The sequence below is a fragment of the Lethenteron reissneri genome, chromosome 23 (genome assembly GCF_015708825.2).
Source record: "Lethenteron reissneri isolate LAM-NWPU_2019-01 chromosome 23, ASM1570882v1, whole genome shotgun sequence".
In the NCBI taxonomy this organism is placed as follows: Eukaryota; Metazoa; Chordata; class Hyperoartia; order Petromyzontiformes; family Petromyzontidae; genus Lethenteron; species Lethenteron reissneri.
In genome coordinates, this window is record NC_083801.1 from 3761250 (window position 1) to 3784152 (window position 22903).

General features: G+C 43.6%; 1 protein-coding gene across 2 annotated transcripts in view; it reads right to left on the reverse strand.

Annotated features, from left to right (window-relative positions):
- The window catches only part of LOC133345859 (neuropilin-2-like), a 149015-nt gene that overhangs the window by 95527 nt on the left and 30585 nt on the right, over positions 1–22903 (reverse strand). For both annotated transcript variants that reach the window (XM_061556903.1, XM_061556902.1), the window contains exon 3: positions 2193–2374. In XM_061556903.1, coding sequence (XP_061412887.1) covers positions 2193–2374 — 182 coding nt within the window. The remainder of the gene's footprint in view (positions 1–2192; positions 2375–22903) is intronic.

Consider the following 22903-nt stretch of genomic DNA (forward strand, 5'->3'; position numbering starts at 1 on the left):
GCCAGTGGTGCTCAAGCGCAGCGAACAAAGACACCACTCGACACGTTCGTCAATAACGCTGTGGCCTTGAAAAGAAAAAAACATTGTATAATAGGCGACGTTTTGGGTAATGGTCCTTCTTCACAGCACACAGAGAAAGGACTCGACCTCTCAGGCCTCTCTCTCTCTGCGTGCACTGTGGGGAAATGCAATTTCCCAAAACATTGCCTATTTTAGACTTTCGTTCTTTTTTTTAGGCCACAGCGTCATTGACGAATGAAATTAGTTTCTTGTTTTTGGTTAGAAATCACAGATCACGTGTGCGTTCACTTACAGTTCCCTCATACACATTGCCAAATGGGAAAAGTAAATGTGGCACTACTTTGATGCTTTAAACAGCTGCCCTCGGTTTTGCCAACATTCATGTGTCTTGCACTCTGGCCAATCAAAGGGGTAACTCAGGTAAACTAAAATCCGCATCGTGCACATTTTATTTTTAAAAAGCTAGGAGAGACGGAAACAAATACACACGGTTAAAATGTTTTCATTCACGTCGTAATTTTTCAATGCAGCGAGTCACATCAGTTTACCGTACTGTAATATCATGTCCATATCGCATCATTATACCGAGAGTGAACTTCAATACGGAGCATAACACTGGGTTTGTACACCGACCTATATGTAAGTGTGTAGTCCACGAACGCGTGTCACGTTCACCTGCCATTACTTTGCGGTGTAAAACACACATCATTCATGGGCATGAATCACTCATCTGCTTGTAAACACGAGCTTGCATGCCATTTTGCACCATTGTGCACACGATGAATAAGCGCTGAGCATTCTTGATCGCGACGAAATTCACGTGCAGCACACAGTGTACCCTACAGCCAGAGCATGTCGCGCTGTGAAAGCTCGGGTGTTATGTCCAGTGTAATGATGCTGCGTTTAGTTTGTTGTCCTTCCTCGCACCTCCGATTAGCACGGTTGGCTACGTCTGGTGTGAAAGAAGTTTAACATACATATACGTTGCATTGCATTGCGACACAGCACTGCATTGTGGGTGTACTGGTCGTTTACAGGACATGCTTTCTTATAGAATAGGAACGAACACATTGCATCACAGAGATACAAGCACAATGCTGCAATCGTTTGCTCATGTCACTGCTGGCAGAAAGGGCCTCTACGAGAGAGGGCTCCCGAGAGCCCACTCAGGAAGGTATTTGGCCAACTGAACCTCATGGCGGGACCCTGGGGTCCCGAATAAACGGAAGTCAAAATCGTAATTTATTTATTTTTGGCGACTCCGTCCCACCGCGCACATAAACGCCGCGACCCGCTTGGCGCGGATCGTTCTGTTGTCGCGTCGTCCGAGCGCAGCAGCGAGGACGAATGCGCAGAAGAAACAAAACTTTGAAACTCTGATTAGCGCATCGTGTAGAGCTCGTCGAGAGGAATAAATTGCCGTGTCGTTCGCCTTCAACAGACATAAAATGACGTCGCAACGCAGTTTATGCGAGAGCCGGGGGCTTATGGGACCCCGGTGTCCCGCCATATGGTTCAACTATGCCATGCTGGCCAGACGCATTATGACACTCGATAGCGTGGATTTATTGCATTTAGCAAAGGCGTTATGTACGGTGATGTGTTTTCTGTAAGCTTTGCTTGATTGCCTACTCTGATTAAATGCACTGAGCCCGATACTTTTAGAGCTCGTCTTTACACTTTGGTCGAATACCAGTGTCAGCAGAATGCTGAAATTTGAGGCCAGTCCACAATTGTGGCAGGAACTGTGGCAGAATGGGTGTGGTTTTGTATAGATTCGGCAATAAATGAATTGTGAAATGTGCAACTTTGCTAAAGCATTCAAACTACAGGAGTGTATGTATGCATGTATGTATGTTGAACTTCTTTCGCACCCTACATAGACAACTGTGCTAATCGGAGGTGCGGGGGGAAGGACAACAAAATAAACGCAAAACTCAATTCTAAAGAAATGAGTTTTCAATCTAGATTTAGAAGTGCACAGCTCCAATAAACGGAAGGAAGTGTTCCAGATGGCTACAGAATCACATCTCAAAGCGCGCAATGCAGTGCCCATCTTTGTTCGATGGTGAGCCAAAAGCCGCTGATGAGGATGACCGGAGTTTGCGTTCCGGTTTATGCTCCTTTGTGACATATATAGAGAGCTGAAGCAGCTCAAGCGAGACACTGACCTGTTTTGTAAATCTCGTATCGGAGGGAGAATCCTGCTCCCTGGGTGGCATAGTCCGACTTGAATCGGATGAAGAGGGTGGCACCTGAGGAGGTCTGCGACGGGGGCGCAATGTTCCCGCAGAACTTCCCAAGCAGCGGCGCACTGTCGTCCGCTCCGTCCCGGATCTCCACAAAGTCGTACCTGCGCAGGAGAGAACCGCAGCTTGAAGCCGCTAATGGGCGGCAGGGTGGTTGCACTGTTGGTAACACTTGTGCCTCACGGGCAGAAGGACGTGGGTTCGATCTCTCTCTCTCTCTGTGTGTGGAGTTTTGCGAATTACTCAAGATTGATCACGCCTGGCAACGTCGCACCCTAACTGCCACAACTTGGCAGGCCCTCTCCTGCAAGAGAGTGTTGAGAGTCAGTGAGGCTTTACTGCGTAAACAAGCGGAATCATAATACTCGTAATAACAGTCAAACATCGACCATCTCCTGCCTTCGTGAAATATTCTGGCAGCGCTCATCTCCACCGGTGGCCCCGAGTACAGCTGTGCATATCCCAAATCCCCACGATTGATTCTGGCCTTTCCATTGGACAAGCACTGTTGAGTTTATACAAAGAGTGACCGTATTCACTGCATTCACCTCGATGTGATGATTGATTGCGAGTTGAGCGCTCTGCCAACAATGCCACGAAGCCAGCTCAATTATTACCCGTAGCTAAAAGGAGCGCATGTGCTCGTAGTCAATTATCAATATATTTGGTCATGAACCGCACCTCCGATTAGCGCGCGGTTTGGCGATGTACGGTGCGAAAGAAGTTCAACTTACACACATACATATCCTCGTACACTGAGTTGCATTGTTGGAACATAACGCATTTTACAAAACAGAGACAACATCTGCTTGGTTCTTTCGGTAAAGTCACGTAGAAGGGAAATAATAAAATAATAAAAATAAAATATCATAAAATAATTCTCACGACGTTTCGGCCACAACGCAAGCAGCCGTCCTCAGGTGAAGACCAGGTCTGTCGGGGAGACGCTGTCTCCGAAACGTCGTGAGAATTATTTTATTATGTTTTATTTTTATGATTTTATTATTTCCCTTCTACGTGACTTTACCGAAAGAACCAAGAAGATGAATCCCTGCAGTCACGAAAGCTTTAAATAGTGACAACATCATCACTAGATTGTCCATTCATAGTGATGCTATCACTATCCTTATGTACAGTAATCACTTAAGCTCTGGTAGTCTTACAGCAATAAATATCATTACCACAGCAATGGCCTTACCACATGTTACTCCCGCCATAACTACTACAACAACATGAGCCTTTTCAAAATACTGTACAGCAAATACACGTAGATGTGACTTACCTCATGAAGTATGCGTGGCAGGTGTAACCAGATATTTTGCTTGCTAACTCAATTCATTTAAACCATAGGTTTTAAAGAAAACAATGTATATGACAGCCATCTGTGCAGCATTTTTAAACGTCTCTGAACCACAAAAGACAATATCTCAGTGCAAATTTTTTTTTATTAAAAAAAGAGTCAGTATCGTATGTATCATTTTGGCTTTTGACGTTCTTGCATTTGGAAATGTTTGAAGATTCGTTTTTCGAGATTAGAGATAATGCATGATGTTTTACTGTTAATATATAGCGCTCGAGAAATACAATATACAATACATATATTGTTGACTATGTTAAACGCAGCGTCTCTCTGTTGAGATGCCATCTGACATAGGTCTAAATCCCTGCTTGAAAAAAAACCCACATCTTTCAACAGCTAAAACGATTTTCAACTTGTAAATAGTATTTTTTTTTAATCATCTTCAGCCATGATCTATCCACTGCTGTATGAAAGCCCCCGTCATCTCTCGATATTCATGGTGGACATCTGGTTGGGTGTCTTCCCGACGTTGGCCGCTACTAAGGCATTGGTCTCAAACATTAGTCTCAAAAACCTATTTTCTATCTCTGAACATCATAGCTCTTCCGAAAAAAAATTCTGAAGCAGAAGGTAGTAGCGCCGGGCACAACCACATTTGCCAATGTGATTTGTAACTTTGATCCTTACCCACGTATCGATAAGTTAAATTGTAAAGTGCAATTTTCTTTTGGGACTGTGTGTTGTCTTGGTGTGGGACTGCTTTTGTTTTGCTGCCTGCCCAAGATTGCATTTGGTGTTGAAACATCGGCAGGAACTGATGTACTTATGCAACTTGTACTTACATACTTTATTTTTTAACTCATATATAGTGACTTGTTTAGCTTTCCTATACTTTGCGCTCCTGTTTTTTTTGTATTAATTGTTGCAACTTTTTGACCCACCGTTACTGTTCACCTGTGAAAAAAAAGAGCCTCATAGCTCATCGGATTCTTCCAGTCGAAATCAAGATTGTGATTCTGAAGTGCGCATTCTTCATCTGAACCGGTCCAGGTGCTCCCCTTCACGAACCTGCACTGACCAGCATGGTGAAGAATGGTCAAGCAGCACCCCCGTAACTGATACGATTCGGGTCACAGTCAGTCCACACGTGGATTTCCACCAGATCTGAACTGCACGATCCTGTGACTAATGCTGCACTACGATACGGTGAAATCGCGCAAAAATAAAAAAATTGTATTAAGTAAAAATGGGAAGCTTTTAGGCATAAATGGAGAATGGAAAAAAAGTGTGAGATGAAAAGCCCAAAGCACTTTCATATCCTCTGCTTGCACTGCAGGGTGCACTAAGAACAGCTGATCCAAGTGCAACTGTGCCAATACAGCCTTCACAGGACTTCATTAATGCAAGAAGAGGCCACATTAAACTATAAAATCTCGAAATTAAAATTCCTAATAGACGCCGGCACTTACACAGGGCTGCCCAGATAACGTATCATGCCAAGAACATCAGAGCTGTAGGTCCTGGATCCCTATTGGGTGGGTGCTTGCCGGTGCCGTTTTTGGCACTCCACGCTCCCGCATTCTGATGGCCGGTGTAGCACTTACTGAGAGGAATTTCTGGAAGAATGCCGCTTTACGCTGGCTGTTTTGAAGCCTCGTCTTCACAAGCAGCACTTTTGAGCGGCCAATTGTAGCAGGCAGAACTGCGGCTGCCCACCAGAGTGAAGTTGGCACAATGTTGAACTTGCGGCTGCCTGGCAGGATCAACAGCGGAGGGCCACGTGACCTCCCGGCAAAAATAAAAATCGACGTCGAATGTCTTTTTTGCACCGTATGTAGCCAACCGTGCTAATCAGAGGTGTGGTACATAGCGGCGTGCACTCTTTTCCCTCTGGTATTTAATGATCCTGTGGTGTAGTTTGCAAGAGCAGGAAATTGTGCACCACTGTCATACTCCGCATCTACGGTTATAATGGTGGGGGGGGGGGGGGGCAGTATGAACCCAGTGACCTGAGTGTGATTCCTAGCTTTGCACCCCCTCCCCCATGTCCCCACCACCCACATTGGGGCACCTCGGTGATGAGATGTTAACGCCCTTGCCTGGTATACAGGAGGTCGTGGGTTCGACAACGACTCCGACGCCTGTGTATTTGGCGTTGGCACGTTCTCACCGTGGTCACGTGGATTTTTTTCCGGGTCCTCCGGTTTTTCCCTCCAGATTTTAGAAACGTGTGTGAGGAGTATTTGACTGCTATGCATGTCACGTGATAAGCCACTTCGTTGAGCTCTCATTTGTGAAAGCCAGGTCGCTTCTGAAAGAGAGCTATAGAGCTCAGTGGGCCTTACCTGGTAAAATAAAAGTTTACTTTAGTTTTTTTTTAGTTTCACCTTCACTAACCTGTGCCGACCAGCGTGGTGAATTATAGTCGCGCGATTCGCCGGACTGTCACACCATGAAAGCTTCATCCAAGTTGACGAAAGGAACGGACATTTTTTATTACTAAATCATTACCTGCAGCTATATTTCCTTTGCATGAAGTGTAAATAATTAATGGAATATCACGTGGTAGGTGGGTGTGTGTGTGTGCGCGCGTGCCTAGCAGTGGGGTGCTGAAGAGCATTTTTCTGCCACGATCCTGGCCTTTTCGAGGTCAAATCAGCTTAATAAGTACCTCGCGTAGAGTCAACAATGGCTACGGGGAAACAACGGCAGCTGGACAAGGCGCAGGCCATGTCATCCCCTTGTCTGCCGTGTTAACGTTAACAGGTGTTTGCTAATGGCACTTACGCCAACATTCTTTCAGGGTTGAAATGAGGGGTATGGTATATGGCCCTTTTTTTTCTTAGAAAAAATAAATATTTGCCACGAAAAAAAATACACAATTTGAACATTTTGCAGCTGCAGAATTAACTGTATGTACTATTTAAGAAGTTGAACGATAGCCACTCGTGTTTTACACACATGCGAATGTATATATTTGCACAGATTTTTCCACCGTAAACAATATGTATTTATGGCTGCTTAGATTTATGTCGCGAACAAATTGGGCTGTCTACTCTGTTTACAAAAAAATCTGCGGCCGCTTCATGGGCCTGCTCCAGTTGTTTGCTTAGTTGTTATTTCACAATTGAGAAACAGCAAGAGAATACGCGCCCTTTAAAGAGCACTTCCTCTTCCTCTCTAGAAGCTATTTAGATACTAGTTTTATTTCTATTTGCACGGTTAATGAAGTAAATATTTTGAGTATTGTTCACAACGGGTTGAATTGTTTTTTTCCGGGAATTGAGCAGCGGACTGGCCCGTGTAATTATAGCAAACGGAGTTTCCTCCTCTGCTTAAATTTAACTGACGTCCCGCCCATCCTGCAGCTTGAAAGCTGTCAAAGCCACTGGCATTAAGGGCCCACCGAAACTCTGTTGTTCATCCGCTCGTTTTCTTGGAGACAAAACAACAGTATATTTATTTACAGCTCTTGTTGATCTACATTACATTAGGCCCTGGCATTAGGCCTCATCATGGTCCGTGGTCAATTATAAAACAACAACAAAACTGCATGTACAGGCACTGTTTGTTGTCACTTGAGTAAAAAACAAAATAACGAGACGTGAGCAAAGACACAATGAGCCTGATTGTTTCAACGACAAGAGTAGTAGGGCATAACAAATATATAAATAGATTGTATTGAGAACCGCATTTATAAACGATGCATGCATAGTGTTGCAATATATTGTAAAAAAAAAGGCAACGTGAGTTTTTGTTTATTTCTCATGGTTGCTGCTGCTGCTGCTGCACCACCGTTTCCTGGATTCTCGTCATTAAAACGACGAATGTGATGTCACCAAACAACGGAGCAAACATTTCATTTTTGGTCACATTGCTAAAGCATCAGGCCCAGAATAGCCACAACAAAAACCCCATTGCCTAAGCCAGTGTAAAAGCCTTCAACTTTCCGTCGTAAATATATACCTCAATACATATGTAGGGTTGTAAAGGACGGACTAATAAACTTCTTTATGGCACACACAGTTTATTGTCTTAATTACACAGTCCCTAACACACAAGGCATATACGGTCCCCTTACCCGTTAACCTGAGGAGGTACAGCCTCCGACCCTGCACAGCTCACGCTCACACTTCGCTCCTATTCTACGGAGCTACAGCCTCCGGACTTGCCGGCTATCTAATCTCCCCGCTAGCCTAGCGTCCTCCGGCTGGGACCTAGGGGAGGCACACTGACCCGCCGCTGGCCCGGCGGGTCCCCGACCTCTGGTCGCTCGAGACCTTCGCCCTGACAAGGGCGGGAAGGCTGGGAGCCAGGGTCCTATCCATGACCTATCTCCCCTGACCACTGGTTACTCTGAGCCCCAGCCCTGACAAGGGCTGGAAGGCTTGGTCCAGGGTCCTAGATGTCTTCAGCCGACTTGGGTCTTCGTGTAGCAGAACTGGCCAAGAGCTCTCAGCGCTCCGGCTTTTATACCTGTTCGTGGCCGGGTTGACCAATTCCCGGCCACCTTGTGGACCCCTCCGATTGGTCCTTCCCAATCTGGCGTTTGGATCCTACCTCGCCCCATTTGACCCTAACCGTTTGATTGAGCGGGAAAACCTTGTTTACTAACTGCTCTCTCACAGCTTGCGAACAGCGAGTAGTTATCACCACTACACATATATAATGGAACCTCACGTGTTGTCCAAATCCAACGTCCTATTGCGGCTCCGCAGCTGCATGTGACTCTTTCGGGCCTGCTTCGTGACGCAATGTGCGTACGTATTCACATGCAACGGCGCCTTTTGAAATATCTAGTTTTGTACCGAATTCGACCAAACAAAAATGTCTCTTGTTATTTTGGTTGCCGACCCCTGGTTCCATTCTAATAGCACTCGGGTGTAGGTGCACAGAGCGACGAAGGGTCGAGTGACTCAAGGAATGTGTGGTCTTACGCCACGCACAGCTGTGAGGAGGACCGTATACAGACACCTAGGGGACACAAGTGAGTGTGAGCAGAGGTCGCAGAGGGTGTGTTTGCGGACAAAGTGGACAAATATGCATTTCTCGTGTGTACGGTCAATCTAAGGTCATTCGCTAGCTTCACGAGTGTTAGAGAAGGCAGTGTGTGTGCATAGTAGGCATATGTATGCCTGGAGGGAATTCAATGTAGACAGAGCCTGCCCCGACAACGTTCTGGGGATAAGATGAGGGGTTAGGATCAGGGGTTAGGATGAGGGGTTAGGATTAGGGGTTAGGATTAGGGGTTCGTGTTGTGGATTAGGATGCTAGCCTGAACTGAAGAACTCAGCTCAAAATGTAACCTCGGCTCTTAACCTCAAAGTGAAGCTTTAAACAGGAATGTTGGTTAGCCTCACTGATTTTTCGGAAGCCTTATTAATTGGATATTCCACAGACAAGTGATGATTGGGCCACTGCTACATTTTAAAAGCACTGAATGTTAAAAAAAGATGTCTTTGCCTCAGGTCATTTGCAGCTGCGATCGTATTACAGTCGCATGCGCCCTAATTTGACCAATCTCATCTTTCCCGCAGTAATTTTAATATATCATTATAATTCTTTAAGTCCGTATGTTGTCACTCCTGGCAGTAAGTGCCACTCAAGTTTTAATAATTCGGTGTATTTATTGCGAGTTTTACCCGATAGTTTAACGTAACTATTTTAGTCACGATAACACGTATGCACCTATGCTACTCATTTACATGAATTTGAATGCAAAGCAATTCTAAGGATTTCTGAAATTAAATTAACGGTACAAAGATCCGTATTATTATTTTAATTCAACATTTATTCCTGAGAATACTGTCACGTTTTCTTTTGGTCGGGAGAGTTATTTTCAGCGAAGATGACCCCCGTACATGTCTTCCACTTGATTACAGTGGCCGTTAGTAGGTTAGTCATCAGACATTTCAGAACTGTTTGTGGTGTAATGTTCATCTATATAACCAATAACCCGCTGCTTCTCGTATTCTTTCAGAAAATACCAAATGTCTTTGTGTAGTCGTATGCATTGCATTCGCGAGCATACAAAATGCACACAAAGGGGCCTTGCATTCACAACGCTGTGTGTATAGACTTTGTACAGTGTAATTGCTAGTGCCATTGCAATGTGTACTTGTGGCACATGTAAAAAAAAACACCCTCAGTCGATTCGTTGTTTATTAAAATGTTACCAATTTCATCAATGACTTATTCTTCTTCATAATAATCATCATGTATTCATAGCAACATCATCTTCATCAATTCTCAGCTAGAAAGGTAAACATCGTATGCTTATTACCATGTGTTTCTATATGTGGCGAACCAGTTACCTTGTATGGAATTTTAAAGTATTTTACCAAAGTGGTAATGCAAAACTAATATTTTAGCAACCCTGATTTAAAGCTCTATATTTTTTTAAACAGTAATGTATTTTCAAAATGGTATATTTTGTCATCCACAAGAGAATATATTGCTGCATTTACTTTCATTATTTTCTTGGCATTAGTCTCAAATCACTGCAAGGCAATTCTTATTCATAAGAAATCTGAGTAAAATGTTTATTCAATGCAGGGCATTTTAAATGCAGTACCCTCCCACAAGCCCTGTAGGTAATTGATGAGCTCAACAATAATCTACTGCCAATAAAATGAGCAGCAGAAGGACATGCCCTGAAATTGTATAAGCCTTTGTATGAGCTCAGCTTAGGACTTCTACTTCTGTCTTATGGCAGGATGGAAAAGCAGTTGTGAAACGTGTTATAGTTGAATGCTAAGTTTATTTCCACCAATCCAAGGAGGCAGTAGATGCAACAACAGGATGTGTGCGGATGGAATCTTCGACGGTGATTCGTTTAGTGGTTTGGATTTCACTATAGCCGCAGCTTAGCACTCAAAACCGGGATGTCACCATGGCCAAAGATATTGATGCCACCACACCTCGTCAACAGATAGCAAAATTGCTTCAAATACCATTATATGTACACTGAGACTTATCACTCTTTTGTTCACAAGTAATTTCCATAGCCCATAAAAAGCCTGGCCTGCTCAAGCAATCCACCTCTTGACCTCCTCACAGCCCCCTGTATTATAGATATTACTAACTAACGTCCTCCATGACCACGGGGAGAGAGACTTGCACACTCAAAATATACAGGCATGATCAGGCTTTGGGATCTAGCCACGACCTCCTGTATACCAGGCGAGGTAGTTAACATCTCGTTGCCGTGGTGCCCCAGATCAAACGAACGCTTCATTCCTTTGGAGTCAATACAAGTTTGCAGGAAGCCAGTGGGGGTTATGCTACCGAGAGACCGGCCCCTACCACAGGAACGTGGAATTGTTTCACTTGACACGAGCATTGTTGCCGTACGTCGTGACGATACCGTGCCGGTGGCCGTGGCAAAACACTTCGCAGGAATCCATCCGCGAATGCGAGAGTCTGAAATCTCATTCGCATTCTGTGACTGTGCGCGCATTATTGTTTCGACGCCGAGACGCTGCGCTTTTTGCTGTAAAAAGCTGATACGAAGATTGGCGTAGAACAACTGCTTCGTGTGTTTAATGTTCGTACGAGACACAAACTGCCATTTTCTGCCAGTCATGCGTATCGACCGTAGCAAATTTCACCTTGAAGCATTAGCGCTGTTCGGGGCTCCGCTTAACTGGCAACTATCTCTGAATTTTAGAGCAAATTTCTTTTTTCAGCAAGCTCGATGCTCTTTTTTGCCTCTCACAAAATGTTTTATCCTCAATGCTTTCGCACAGGCACCGAATACGCTGCTGTGTGACATCGTCTTCGATGTAGCCCCCCCCCCCCCACCTCCAAATGTACCGCATTGCGATCTCGTGATGCCACAATTCGCAGAATACAGAATGTAATATTCCAGGAATACCCCTGCTATATGTCTCAAGAAAGAGAAAAAAACTGCACGATCAACCTTCGTGAAACTGCTGACTGCAGTGGAAAATATGAGCGTAACATCAAAAATATTCTCCGGTCAAAATTATGAGTCTAACTAGTAACAGCGACTTTGGCTGTAACGGTTCCACCTGAAGACGGACGCTCGTGTGAGCGCCCAAAACGTCGTGATTTTATTTAGTTGTTTTCATTTATTTTATTTTATTTTTTACCTACGTGACTTTACCGAAAAAACCCAAAGAGTATGAATCCTTGCAGTCGCGAAAGCTTCAAATCTAGAATTAGTTTAACCGTACTTTTATGGGTGAAACCATGCAGTGTGGCACACAACATTGTAGTCGGCTCATGGACAAGCTGGAGTCGTTGATAAGTGACTGGTTGAAGAATGGCACTTTGTCGTGTGGGAGTGTGCACGTGCATGCGTGCAGCAAAGTTTGTTTTGAGGACGGACGGTGAGGTGTTTTCTTTACTGGGCCACGTTTGTTTGTGTGCACCTCCCGCGTGCACTGACCTCTGACACTACTTGTGAAGGTTCACAAATGGCAAGGAAAATGATCTGAGACAGCTATGGGGCGGCAGGGGGGGGTAGGTAATTCCGCACCCTCTGCAGAGTTTCATTCGTCCAGATAACAATGAGCAGTCAACGCAAAGTTCGAAGGTTGTGATCAGTTGCAATCCTAGATCTGGGATGACTGTGCCCACCATCCTTTTGCAGTCAACAAAATAAGAACTCAATTTGTACAGGACAACAGTCTTAGGGAGAAACTGGCCACGACCATAAACATGTGGAATTTTCCATATTTGGCTTAGGATTACCAATGACGATGAAACCTACATCGCGCTAGTGTTGATTTTGGAAACGCGTTTTCTTTTTAAACCACACACACACACAAAAATGCAAAAGGAAGCACCTATTATAAGCACAATCTGTGGTCTCTTGAACAATAGGGTATTATTGGGAAGTAGTGATAAGCGAGGCAATTTTTATCGTGAGTTAGGATACAGAAAAGAGCTTGGAATGTGGAGAACGGATTGTCATCACAGGAACAATGTGGTTAATATCTCCGCTGTGGTTTTGTATAAGTACAGGGTATTTTCAAAAAGATCGCTAGATCTCTGCAACCATGAACTGTCCATGAATGAAACTCTTACCACTTGAAAGGGTGGGGCATAGAGTTTCAAATGATTACCGCTAAATGCCTCTCCCAGAGCACAAACAGCCCCTAGCCTCAGTCATTCGCAAATACACACTGCCTCAACGTTGGATAGGTCGCACGGGACCCCAAGACTTGGCGCTACACTCTTGGCCCCCAAGATCCCCAGACATCACACCCTGCGACTTTTTCTTGTGGGGATACGTCAAAGACCGTGTTTTTTTGCCACCATTAGCGACTAATCTGGATGACCTCAAAACAGAATCACGGCAGCGGTGACTTCAGTGGAAGAAGTCACTTTGAGAGGCGTTTGGGACAAATTCCACTATCGTCTCGATGTTGTTCGTACAGCAGGTGGAGGGCACATAGAGCATTTATAAAATGGTTAGTCAAACTTGATAACTCATTAAACCGTTTGTAACTTTTTTTGTAATTGTAACATATTGCCATCGTTAAATATACTGCTTTGAAATTGGGTATTTTTTTGGAAAAAACCTGTATTTAGTCCTCCAGCAAGGGTCAGAATTTGGGAACAGATGACCAAATGGAGAGGATTAAAAGCCACAGTGGTCATCATTTACCCTGTTGTATGAACTTTCTGAAATCGTGTGATGGACATTCCACATTCCCAGTTAAATATAATCTTGGCCACCGTCTCTAAAGCCAGGTCTGTTCATTTATTGGAACATTTTTTGAGACCCAAATTTACAAAGTATCCTCATAAAAATCGTCATAACCATAATAATATCTCACATATAACCATCAAATAATTTCTATTCATAGCTAAAAGATAGAGCTATTTGATTAATAACGTTTTATTTATTTATAAAAAAAATTGAATAGGTGTGGAATTTATATAGAAAGTTTAATAAAAATAATAAGTTCCTTCAATTATGCCCCTAATTTTTCAAATGTAATTAAGTTCAGCTCAACATGCACTATGGAATAAAACCTGGATTAAAATCCACGTATTCCCTTCTCTAGGGGCTAATCTAATCGAATATATACCTAAAAATGTTGAAGAAAAAAAATCCGTATTAATCTTTACAACTTTGTCTCTCCACTAGCGATGATTACTTTAATACATTATTCGGCAGCATTTTGAGGTTATAATGTACCGAGGGGTCTTAAGGTTCATATACGTTCAGTCTTGATATAATTCTGTAGAATAAAGCATTTATAACAAATGACTAATGCGGTGGATCTGGAATGTCCATCACATGATTCCAGACAGTTCAGACATCAGGCTCACTGAACATCATAGTGGCTGTTAGTCCCTCCATTTGGCAGTCAAACCTGGCCTGTCTCAGAAAAGAATGTGGTTTCACCCCGTTGTGGGCTTGATCTTTACAAAAGCGGAAATACTTAATGAAATCCATGGAATGCATACTTTGTTACTTTTTGCTCGTCTGTAACAAGCACCAATAAAAACCGAGGTCTTAATATGATGATAATTTGAAGGCTGAGTCAGGGTGACTCAAGGGGTCTTTTCAGAATTGATATAACTGTGTGAATGAGGCATTGACAATGGCAGTAATGACATGCTGGGCGGTTTTACAGTCAGATACACTCTATAGAGCTGTTAGTATAATGAGATATTTTAATGAAGTGGTTATCAATGGCCATTCTTCGAATTTCCTGATGGGCTTTATCTATAAGGCCATAGTCGAAACTCCATTTTACAACAGTATATAGGAGTAGGCACAAAAAAAAACCTCTTAGGAAATGCAATCATGGCCATTCTGCCATATAATTTACTGGCCATTGCAGCATCCCCTTAGTGAGAATGTAGACTGTTTGGTTACCATATAGGACCGAGATTCCACATAAACCCAATGGGCATCGTCAAATGCTTGTTGGGTACAATGCTCGTGTTAAAGAGTTTGTCTTAAATTAGGAGAATCTGCACAGTAGGAATCCCATTGTTTCTCTTGTGTAAATGTTAGGCGACGTTAAACAAATACTTGTGCGATGAAGGATACGGATTCATCATCATCATCATGATCCATGGGCAGATGGCCTGTGAGGTGTCCACTGAACATTTCGTAATTTGTTTACACTTTTCTTTGTCTTGTGCCAATATGCTCAAGTGGTGGCCACATCTGTCTGGCACCAATCTCTTGTGAAGTCGTCCTCAAGCCATTCTCTGTTAGGTCTTCCTCTCTTTCCTGCTTATTCCATCTTCCCGTTGTTGTCCATCCTACGCATGTGCCCAAACAGTGCCGGTGTCTAGAAGCCAATCGAAGCTGGGTGGGATGAAGCCAAAAGCAGAGGAGCGCACTGGTTCCAGGAGGATTTGTACGACGAATACAAACCTCGAGGCGTCAAGGATGCCGCCCGTGCCGCGAGCCTCCGTTGCGTGTTTCAGGTCTCGCGAGAGGGTGAGCCCTGCAGAGGCCACCTTATCTCTATAGAATCTAAAGAAAACGAACACTTCTTAAAGCCATGCTGATGCTAGATGCGAGACTCAGATAGAGCTGTCGAAATTGTCCGCGAAGGAATGTGCAAAAAAATGACGACTTTGCTCCCGAGGGAGGGATCATTTGGTCCCGAGGGTTTGAAAAACACACCGCGTGTGCCCGTTCACTCTCGATCCGAACGTGCACACTTTGTTGGCAGCCCCATGGTGGCAGCAAAAACACCAGGATAACGCTTCTCTGCAACCGTATGCTGAACTTCCATCGCGCCGTACATAGCCAACCGCATCGAATCATGTACGTATGTATGTTGAACGACCTTTCGCAACACCGTGCGTGACCTACCCCCGCTCGTCGGAGATGCGGGGTTCTAAGGACAACAAACTAAAACAATTTTGTGCGCCGCCCGGGAATCGAACCATGGGTTAGCCAGAATGGGAATCTTCCACTATACCACTACACCAGCGGCACGTTTAACCACCGCCTCCGTGACACGTCTCATGTCAATGATTACGTGCTCAGAAAATAATTACACAAGCACACCTCCTGCTCATTGCCGAGACTCGCGCAATGCAGCGTATAAACATGCTTTTATTTTTCCATGGACAAATCTACGATGCATTGATATCAGCGAAAATAAAACAATCTCTTCCTAGATGTACCAGCCCAGTGTGCATAAAACACCCTCCAAAGGGGCTCTGTAGAGTTCCCTCTCGGGGAAGTATTTCCATGAGCAGTGCTGTAATCAATAAATTGCAGGGCTGCACATTTACCTTGACTGTTTTAATTAAGATGACATAAACGATGACAGTTCGAGGTATACATACACATATACCGTATGTGTGCAGCGTAATGCATCCATTGAAATAGTTTCTATACATTTCCCTTTGTCCGTCGGAAGACTGAGTGGCGTTATTCAACATTCCCTTTTCCTCTCGTCTCTGCACTCCATCACGCTTGCATCGCTTATCCTCCCGTCGAACGGGTCATTCCTCAAGAAATCTTATCTCTCGCGTGTTTCCCGGAATAGATGTGTTCTTTACTTAACTCTATTGTTTTTGCTTGTTAAACAACCCCAATCACACGCGATGGGAAAACATAGGCTATCTTGTAAGAATGCCATTCTTGTGGCAAACTGAGTATTTGACCAGGTGTCACTCTGTGGCAGAATTCTCGACCCACGATCAGAAGGCTGCAAGTTAAAATTCCAAAGCAGGACTAAGAAATCAGTTGCGCGTCTGCGACCTCAAGGATGTAAATGTGAAGAATGTCATCTCTTCGTTGACAGCGAACTCACTTCTGCTTTTGAATTCAGTTGCGCCAGTTCCCGTGAATGCCGATTCCTGAAATATCGATTCCTGTAATACCGATCGCGGAACGAAGCGTTGATTAAATGACGAACGGATATTCTCACCACGCTCACAACACTGATTCTTACCGCACTCTCAAACAAACTTTCTGTTCTCTCGTAATGTGCACCGATGCCTACTTTACCGAGGGCGGCAATACTGCCTTGAGAAAAATGTAAGATTGATTCCTTGTTTACAAGTGGAAAATGGCATCGCAGTGACAAGCCAGAGCAGTGGTTCTCACCATTTCTGTATGGTGGCCCCCTATCAAGACCACGGGTGCTCATACATCCTCAACCTCTCCTCCCATCCCCTACCCAGAAAATAACTAAAGCTGGTAAGGGGCCGTCCATGAATAACATCACGCACCTAGGGGGGGGGGGGCGGGGTCAGACATTTGTGACGATGTGTGATGAGGGGGGGGGGGGGTTGAGAAATGTGACGTCACATCAAAATGCGCAACTTTAAATAAATATAAACAACACGTTCGACTTAATTAAATAGACTCTTTAATAAATGTTTTCTCCTACAACATCAGAGTGCAGCGGCCCATTAAATACGCACGACAATGACAATAGTTTAACGCGATTTGAAGCATGTTTTATTTTTGGAGGGGGGGGGGGGGGGCAGAGCTTTGTGACGTCATATTTGAGGGGGGGTCCAAAATCGTCCAAAATCGCGTGACGTCATTTATGGACGGTCCCAAACATCGTCTGATGCGCATTGTGAAGACTCGGCTCCACAGATTCCACTTTCACCTGCGCAAAGTCCCAAACACTCACAAAGCCCCTTAACACTTTCCTGTTGACGCCCGAGCTCCCATTTATTTTTTCTGACCTTGTTTGGCCCCGACTCACCCTCTCACTTAAGCGCGGCTCTCCTGCTCAAGAAAATACGGCCGTTGTCTGCACCCCATCAATATTCCTATGATCGAGCCCCCCTGTTCTTTTCTATTACTTACCCACCATCTAAATCCGAGCCCATCTATTTTTCCATACCTTCCCCTTCTGTCTTGCATATGATGAATTTCGCTCGACTTCCCTTCACTGTGCCTACATTTCTCTTCGCACGCCACGGCACTTTCCCTCCCCCCCTCCTTTTTTATTATTATTATTATTTATTTTTGTATAGATACTACACGAAGATAGACCTCGACAATTCTCACACATCCTTGTCCGTGAATTGAAACGTATGGCCAATGCTTCGTCTGAAAATTTGTCCGATTCCACCTAAATTCCAGAGTGTTCGTTGAAGCAACATTTGAGGGCCCCATTAGACTCTGGATGGCCAAGTGGAGGCTAGCCCGGGCATGACCAGGATGCATGCTGCAGCTAAGCCTGGGCTGTATACAGAGCAGCTGAGTGTATAGCCTAACACACAAACAGGGCGGCTCTGTGCGTATGTAGCCTTGGCTAAAGCTGATCGTATACATTGAACAATGACGAATAGATGCAGCCTTTACCGTAGCCTAGCAAATACATGGGGCAGATGTGTACTTAGCCTTGAGTCTACAAATGCATCTCAGCCCTGTATAGGTGCAGGTAAGGACTCTGCCGCAGTTGCTGACCACTTGGAAAGCTATGTGTGTCCCACGGGCCCTTCCTCCTTGCCTGGACACCATGCCAGATTTGGGACAATTCTGGGCACTTGGCATCGGCCATATATTTCTATGGTGATTCTAGCCATCAGGCATCAATCAACCAGAATCACCATTACGGATAGATGGAGTCAGTGATGCTTAGCTAGGATTACGTAAACTCTATTCATAATAGAGCCCCCATTCTGTTGTACGAACCCTCCATGGTAAGATTCCTGTTATAACCCCATTCAAATGAGTGGAGAATTGTACATGAGAATTGGCTATAGAGGAAATATTACTTACATTGCCCTCACCTTACCAAGCTATCGAAACTTTAGGGCACCTCGAATTAAATGTGACAAGTTGAACCCTTGAAAAATTAACAATACGGTATCGTAATGAAATCGGCAACCGTGACTCGAACACGTCACCCATGTTGCCATGTTTTCCACCAAGCAGATTTCACAATATTAGTCTTATTATTCCCAGATTAAAGTACGTGCAATTTTTCACATTCACTCATTTTAGTCAATGTGAAACTATATTTTTGTTATTGTTCTTTTTATGATTTATAAGACACAATATATTTGCTTTGATATTAACAGGTACTGTATAATAATAAGGGGTTCCCCCTTTTTTCTGGCAACTAAACTGAAACCTTTTTACAAGGATGCATGTCTGCATTAACCACAATACTAGCAGTCGAAATGCAAACAAAAACACACTATGATAATATATGCATTGTCCTTGAAACTGATTGGTCCACACCCTGAGTTTCAAGGACAATGCATATATTATCATAGTGTGTTTTTGTTTGCATTTCGACTGCAAGTATTGTGGTTAATGCAGACATGAATCCTTGTTTAAAGGTTTCAGTTTTGTTGCCAGAAAAAAGGGGAAAACCCCTATTATTATATTTTGGTACTGGCAAAGGAGGTCTAATGATGATGAGGTAATGCATATTCTTTGGGTCTTTCGGTGAAGCAACGTAGATAAAAATAGTAATAAAATGATCACGACGTTTCGATCACAACACAAGCTATCGTCATCAGGTGAAACAAATATAACGAGAGAGTTGCCTAGGCTGTATTTTCTCTTGCCTCGGCAGCTCCCTCACCTGATGATGATTGCTTGTGTTGCGATCGAAACGTTGTGATAATTATATTATTTCTATATCTACGTGGCTTTAACGAAAGACCAAAATAATATGAATTCCTGCAGTCACGAAAGCTTTAAGTCAAGGTACTGTATAGTTTATGATTATATTTATATGATGATCATGAACATATATACACACAGACAGTTTTTTTTTTTACAAAATCGTGAAAATTCACTTAACCTGCTCATAGCACTTACATGTTTAACATTATGCGGTATTGCCATTATTTATATTGCTTATACTTTTATAGAGTTATATTTTACCCCTGTTCCCCTCAACATGTGATGCAAAATTTGTATTTAAAGCTTTCGTGACTGCAGGGATTCATATTCTTGGTTCTTTCGGTAAAGTCACGTAGAAGGGAAAAAATAAAATAATAAAATAAAAAAACAAGAATATGTATACAAAACTTAGGGCTTTCATTACCAGTACGTGGCTGGATACGATACGCTTCTGAGCTTTTTTTTGTTTCAGGGTGAATCACCAATTCTTGCTTATTATAGCGTTTGTTAACACAGGAAAGCCTCACTAAGTCTGAAGACTCCTTATCAGGAGGGTCTTGCCAGGTTTTCACAGTGCGGGAGGGCATGTTGCTATGCGTGTAGTCCCCATTGAGTCGTTTGCTAGTAATGTCGGGCGTTAGGATGTCTGGCCATTACCAGTTACGTTGTTCCGATGCAGTTTGCAGCAATGATATTAAAACGCTCATTAGTATTGTTATTATAATTGTATGGGGGGTGGGGGGGGGTTATCTATGGGAGAAAATCAGAGAACCCAGAGGAAACCGATGCAGAAGAGAGGGAGAGAACATACAAACCCCAGAGCCAGGGACTGATTCCCAGGCCTTGCTGTGAGGTGCAAGTGTTACCACTGCACCACGACCCTGCCATCAAGTCGTGGAACAAAGACGGTCACTGCATCCGCGCGCTCTCAGATGTGCTTCTGCGGCTGTCTGGAACGCTCTTCCTTCTGATGTTATGAAGCCACATGAGCTATGCACTTTTAAATCTAGATTGAAAACTCATTTCTTGCAATGCTTTTTGTGTTTAGTTGGCTACGTACGGTGCGAAAGGAGGTCAACATACACATACATACCAAAGCACACGTGTACCACTGTATTGCCTAATGCCCGATTGGAAGACTTCTCCACTCAAGGATCGAGCTGCCTTTTTGTCAGCAAGTGATAGTCCCTTGATTTGCTTGAGCACTTGTATATTTTGGTATATGAAGCTCACTGAAGCAACGTTATCACAATTTGTCACTCATGGGAGTTGCAGACAGCTTGTGGAAATGTGCATGCACGACCTCTTCGTGAAAAAAAAAAGCTGTAAGCGAATCTTCTGAGCTTATGACACAAAGGGCTCACAGTGATGTCACCAGACAGCAGTCTCTTAGGCTTTAGCGCATTACACATAAAATGCCTTTGAGGCGATTCTCTGGGTCTCATGCTACAGATGTAGAATGTGCCCATTATGACACATTAAAGCACTACAGCTGCTTGTCACAAATTTTCTGGTACAAAAAAACTACAGGACAATTTACTGTAGGTAATTGTAGCTTAGCTTCCTCCTGAAAAGTTTCCAATCTCAGCCAATTTACAAGTTGAATCTTCACTGGGTGACAGCAGAATATTTTTCTGACACTACAATCTTTCCCAGTTGGAAGAGTTTTTTTACCAGACATCCACATTGCCAGAGTTTCAGATATTGTTTTTAAAGTGTGAGCCCCAGAGGTAACTGTTTTTAAATGTGACACATGCCGCTCATCTTCTGCAGAATGTATTATACAAATATTGCATCTGAGTTTGTTTTTTTATAAATTAATCAACCACTCAAAATAATGTATCCTAAATAAACTGTAAACAATTTAATAAATCAATGTAACATTTAGCTCCCACAATTAATCCGGGTTCTCAGGTTCAGAAAATGAATGGTCTCAGCACGGTCACCAACATCTGCACGAAAAAAAACCCATGAGCACATTCGATTTTCCTCTGACTGTCACGTGACACTATTATATCAGAATATATGAGAACGTGTAAAGGCTAAAAGGGCCACGTTGAGGATTTTTTGGGATTTCTTGTGAAAACGCATCTTCTGTAGCCTCTGATTGAATTAGTAACGTTACGACATGATTCTAATAGCGCAGTTCAAATATATTGGGGGAAATAGACCAATAATAATGATCTCATTACAGAATGTATTATCCGTTATGCCTTTGTCAAAATCTTACCTTTTGGCAAGAATTAAATAATTGCATATTGAGCATTATATTACCGTTGCCACAAAAAATCCACTGCCAAGTACAGGCAGGGTATTCATCATTGACGCAACCGCACTTTGCACAGTGAGGAATCGACGGGTCATGAGTAGTACAGGGAAGCGGCCCTGTTGCCATGGTTAGCAGACTGTACGTATGTACGCTGTACTTCTTTCACGCCGTATGTAGCCACCCGCGCCAATGGGAGGTGCGGTGGAAGGACAACAAACGAAACGCAATCAAACTAAACACAAACTGGACTTGCAACCCAGAGGCAACCGGCACGGTTTCCCGGCGTGGCGGTTTCGATCAATGGGTACGATTCTCATGTCCCTCCCCCTCTTCTGTCCAGATACGGATGCTTGATGAACAAATAGAAAATTAGAAACTCTCCAGTGTGCAACTGTGGCCATCCAGAACAGACCGTACAGTGGAGAACGACGCAATTCCCCCCATCCACAAATACGAAGGGGACATCGTCGCAGCGATGCACTCCGCTGCCCCTGACGTGGTTATCTGGCTGGACCACCTGAATGTGAAACCGTAGTTGTTGCTCTGCGTCTACATCAGGCGTACGATTTAAAAAGAGGCATAAATGGAATACACCGCGCGATTTTGTTGATCGGCAGGTCGTGCACGGTAGGATAAACTGCGGGGCACTCCAGCCTCCTCCTCCTCCTTCAAGTCGTCTGGCCAGCATGGGAGAGGAGGGCAAACACCCTCTCGAAGCACTCTCCTGATCTTCCTCGGGGCCTACCGTCAGGATTGGTATAAGCGAAGCAATTGCAGGGCAACACTTTTACCTTTCGTTTGTAGAAAAAAAAATGTAATATGCAATCCACTTATTTTCTGGTTCTTCCATGGGGAACGGCTACATTTGATTTTGCACGAGCTGCCCTTATGAGCATGCAAAGACTGACTACATTTCAACATTTCAAAATGCAACATTTTACGCGTTACACCACGGACAAAAAAAAAGAACTGAGCAAAAAAAATCTTGATAAACTGAGGTGAAATTTGCAATTGGAAATATAATTTTCACTACAAAGCTGCCCTCTGCCACCTTCTGTTTGACCATGGGGCCACCAACGCAGCGCATCTGGCTGCCTGTGTACACAGAGATAATAGCACATGTAAAAACATTAGTGTCCAAATGAGATACATTTACACATACAGAGCTCTACAAAGAGACTGCTCCCTCTTATACAGTTCAAATGCTACGTCTATTTGCTACAAACCCATGTTACCAGGTTTCTGTAACCAGGATCCCATTGCACATGAGCAATTATTGCCCGATGGGTTTTAGCTGAGCCAAAATAAAACCTAAAATCGATGTGAAATGTGGTAGTATGCCTGTTAAATATTAAACTTTAGCAGATTATGGTAAAAAAAATAAGTTAATATTTTTGTCACAGAGGGAAGGAACAGCTCTGTGTTATGACCCAACATTTCCTACTTTCTGTGACATTGCCGATAACAAAAGTTTCCCGGTCATAGGAGGCCACTCTTCATTT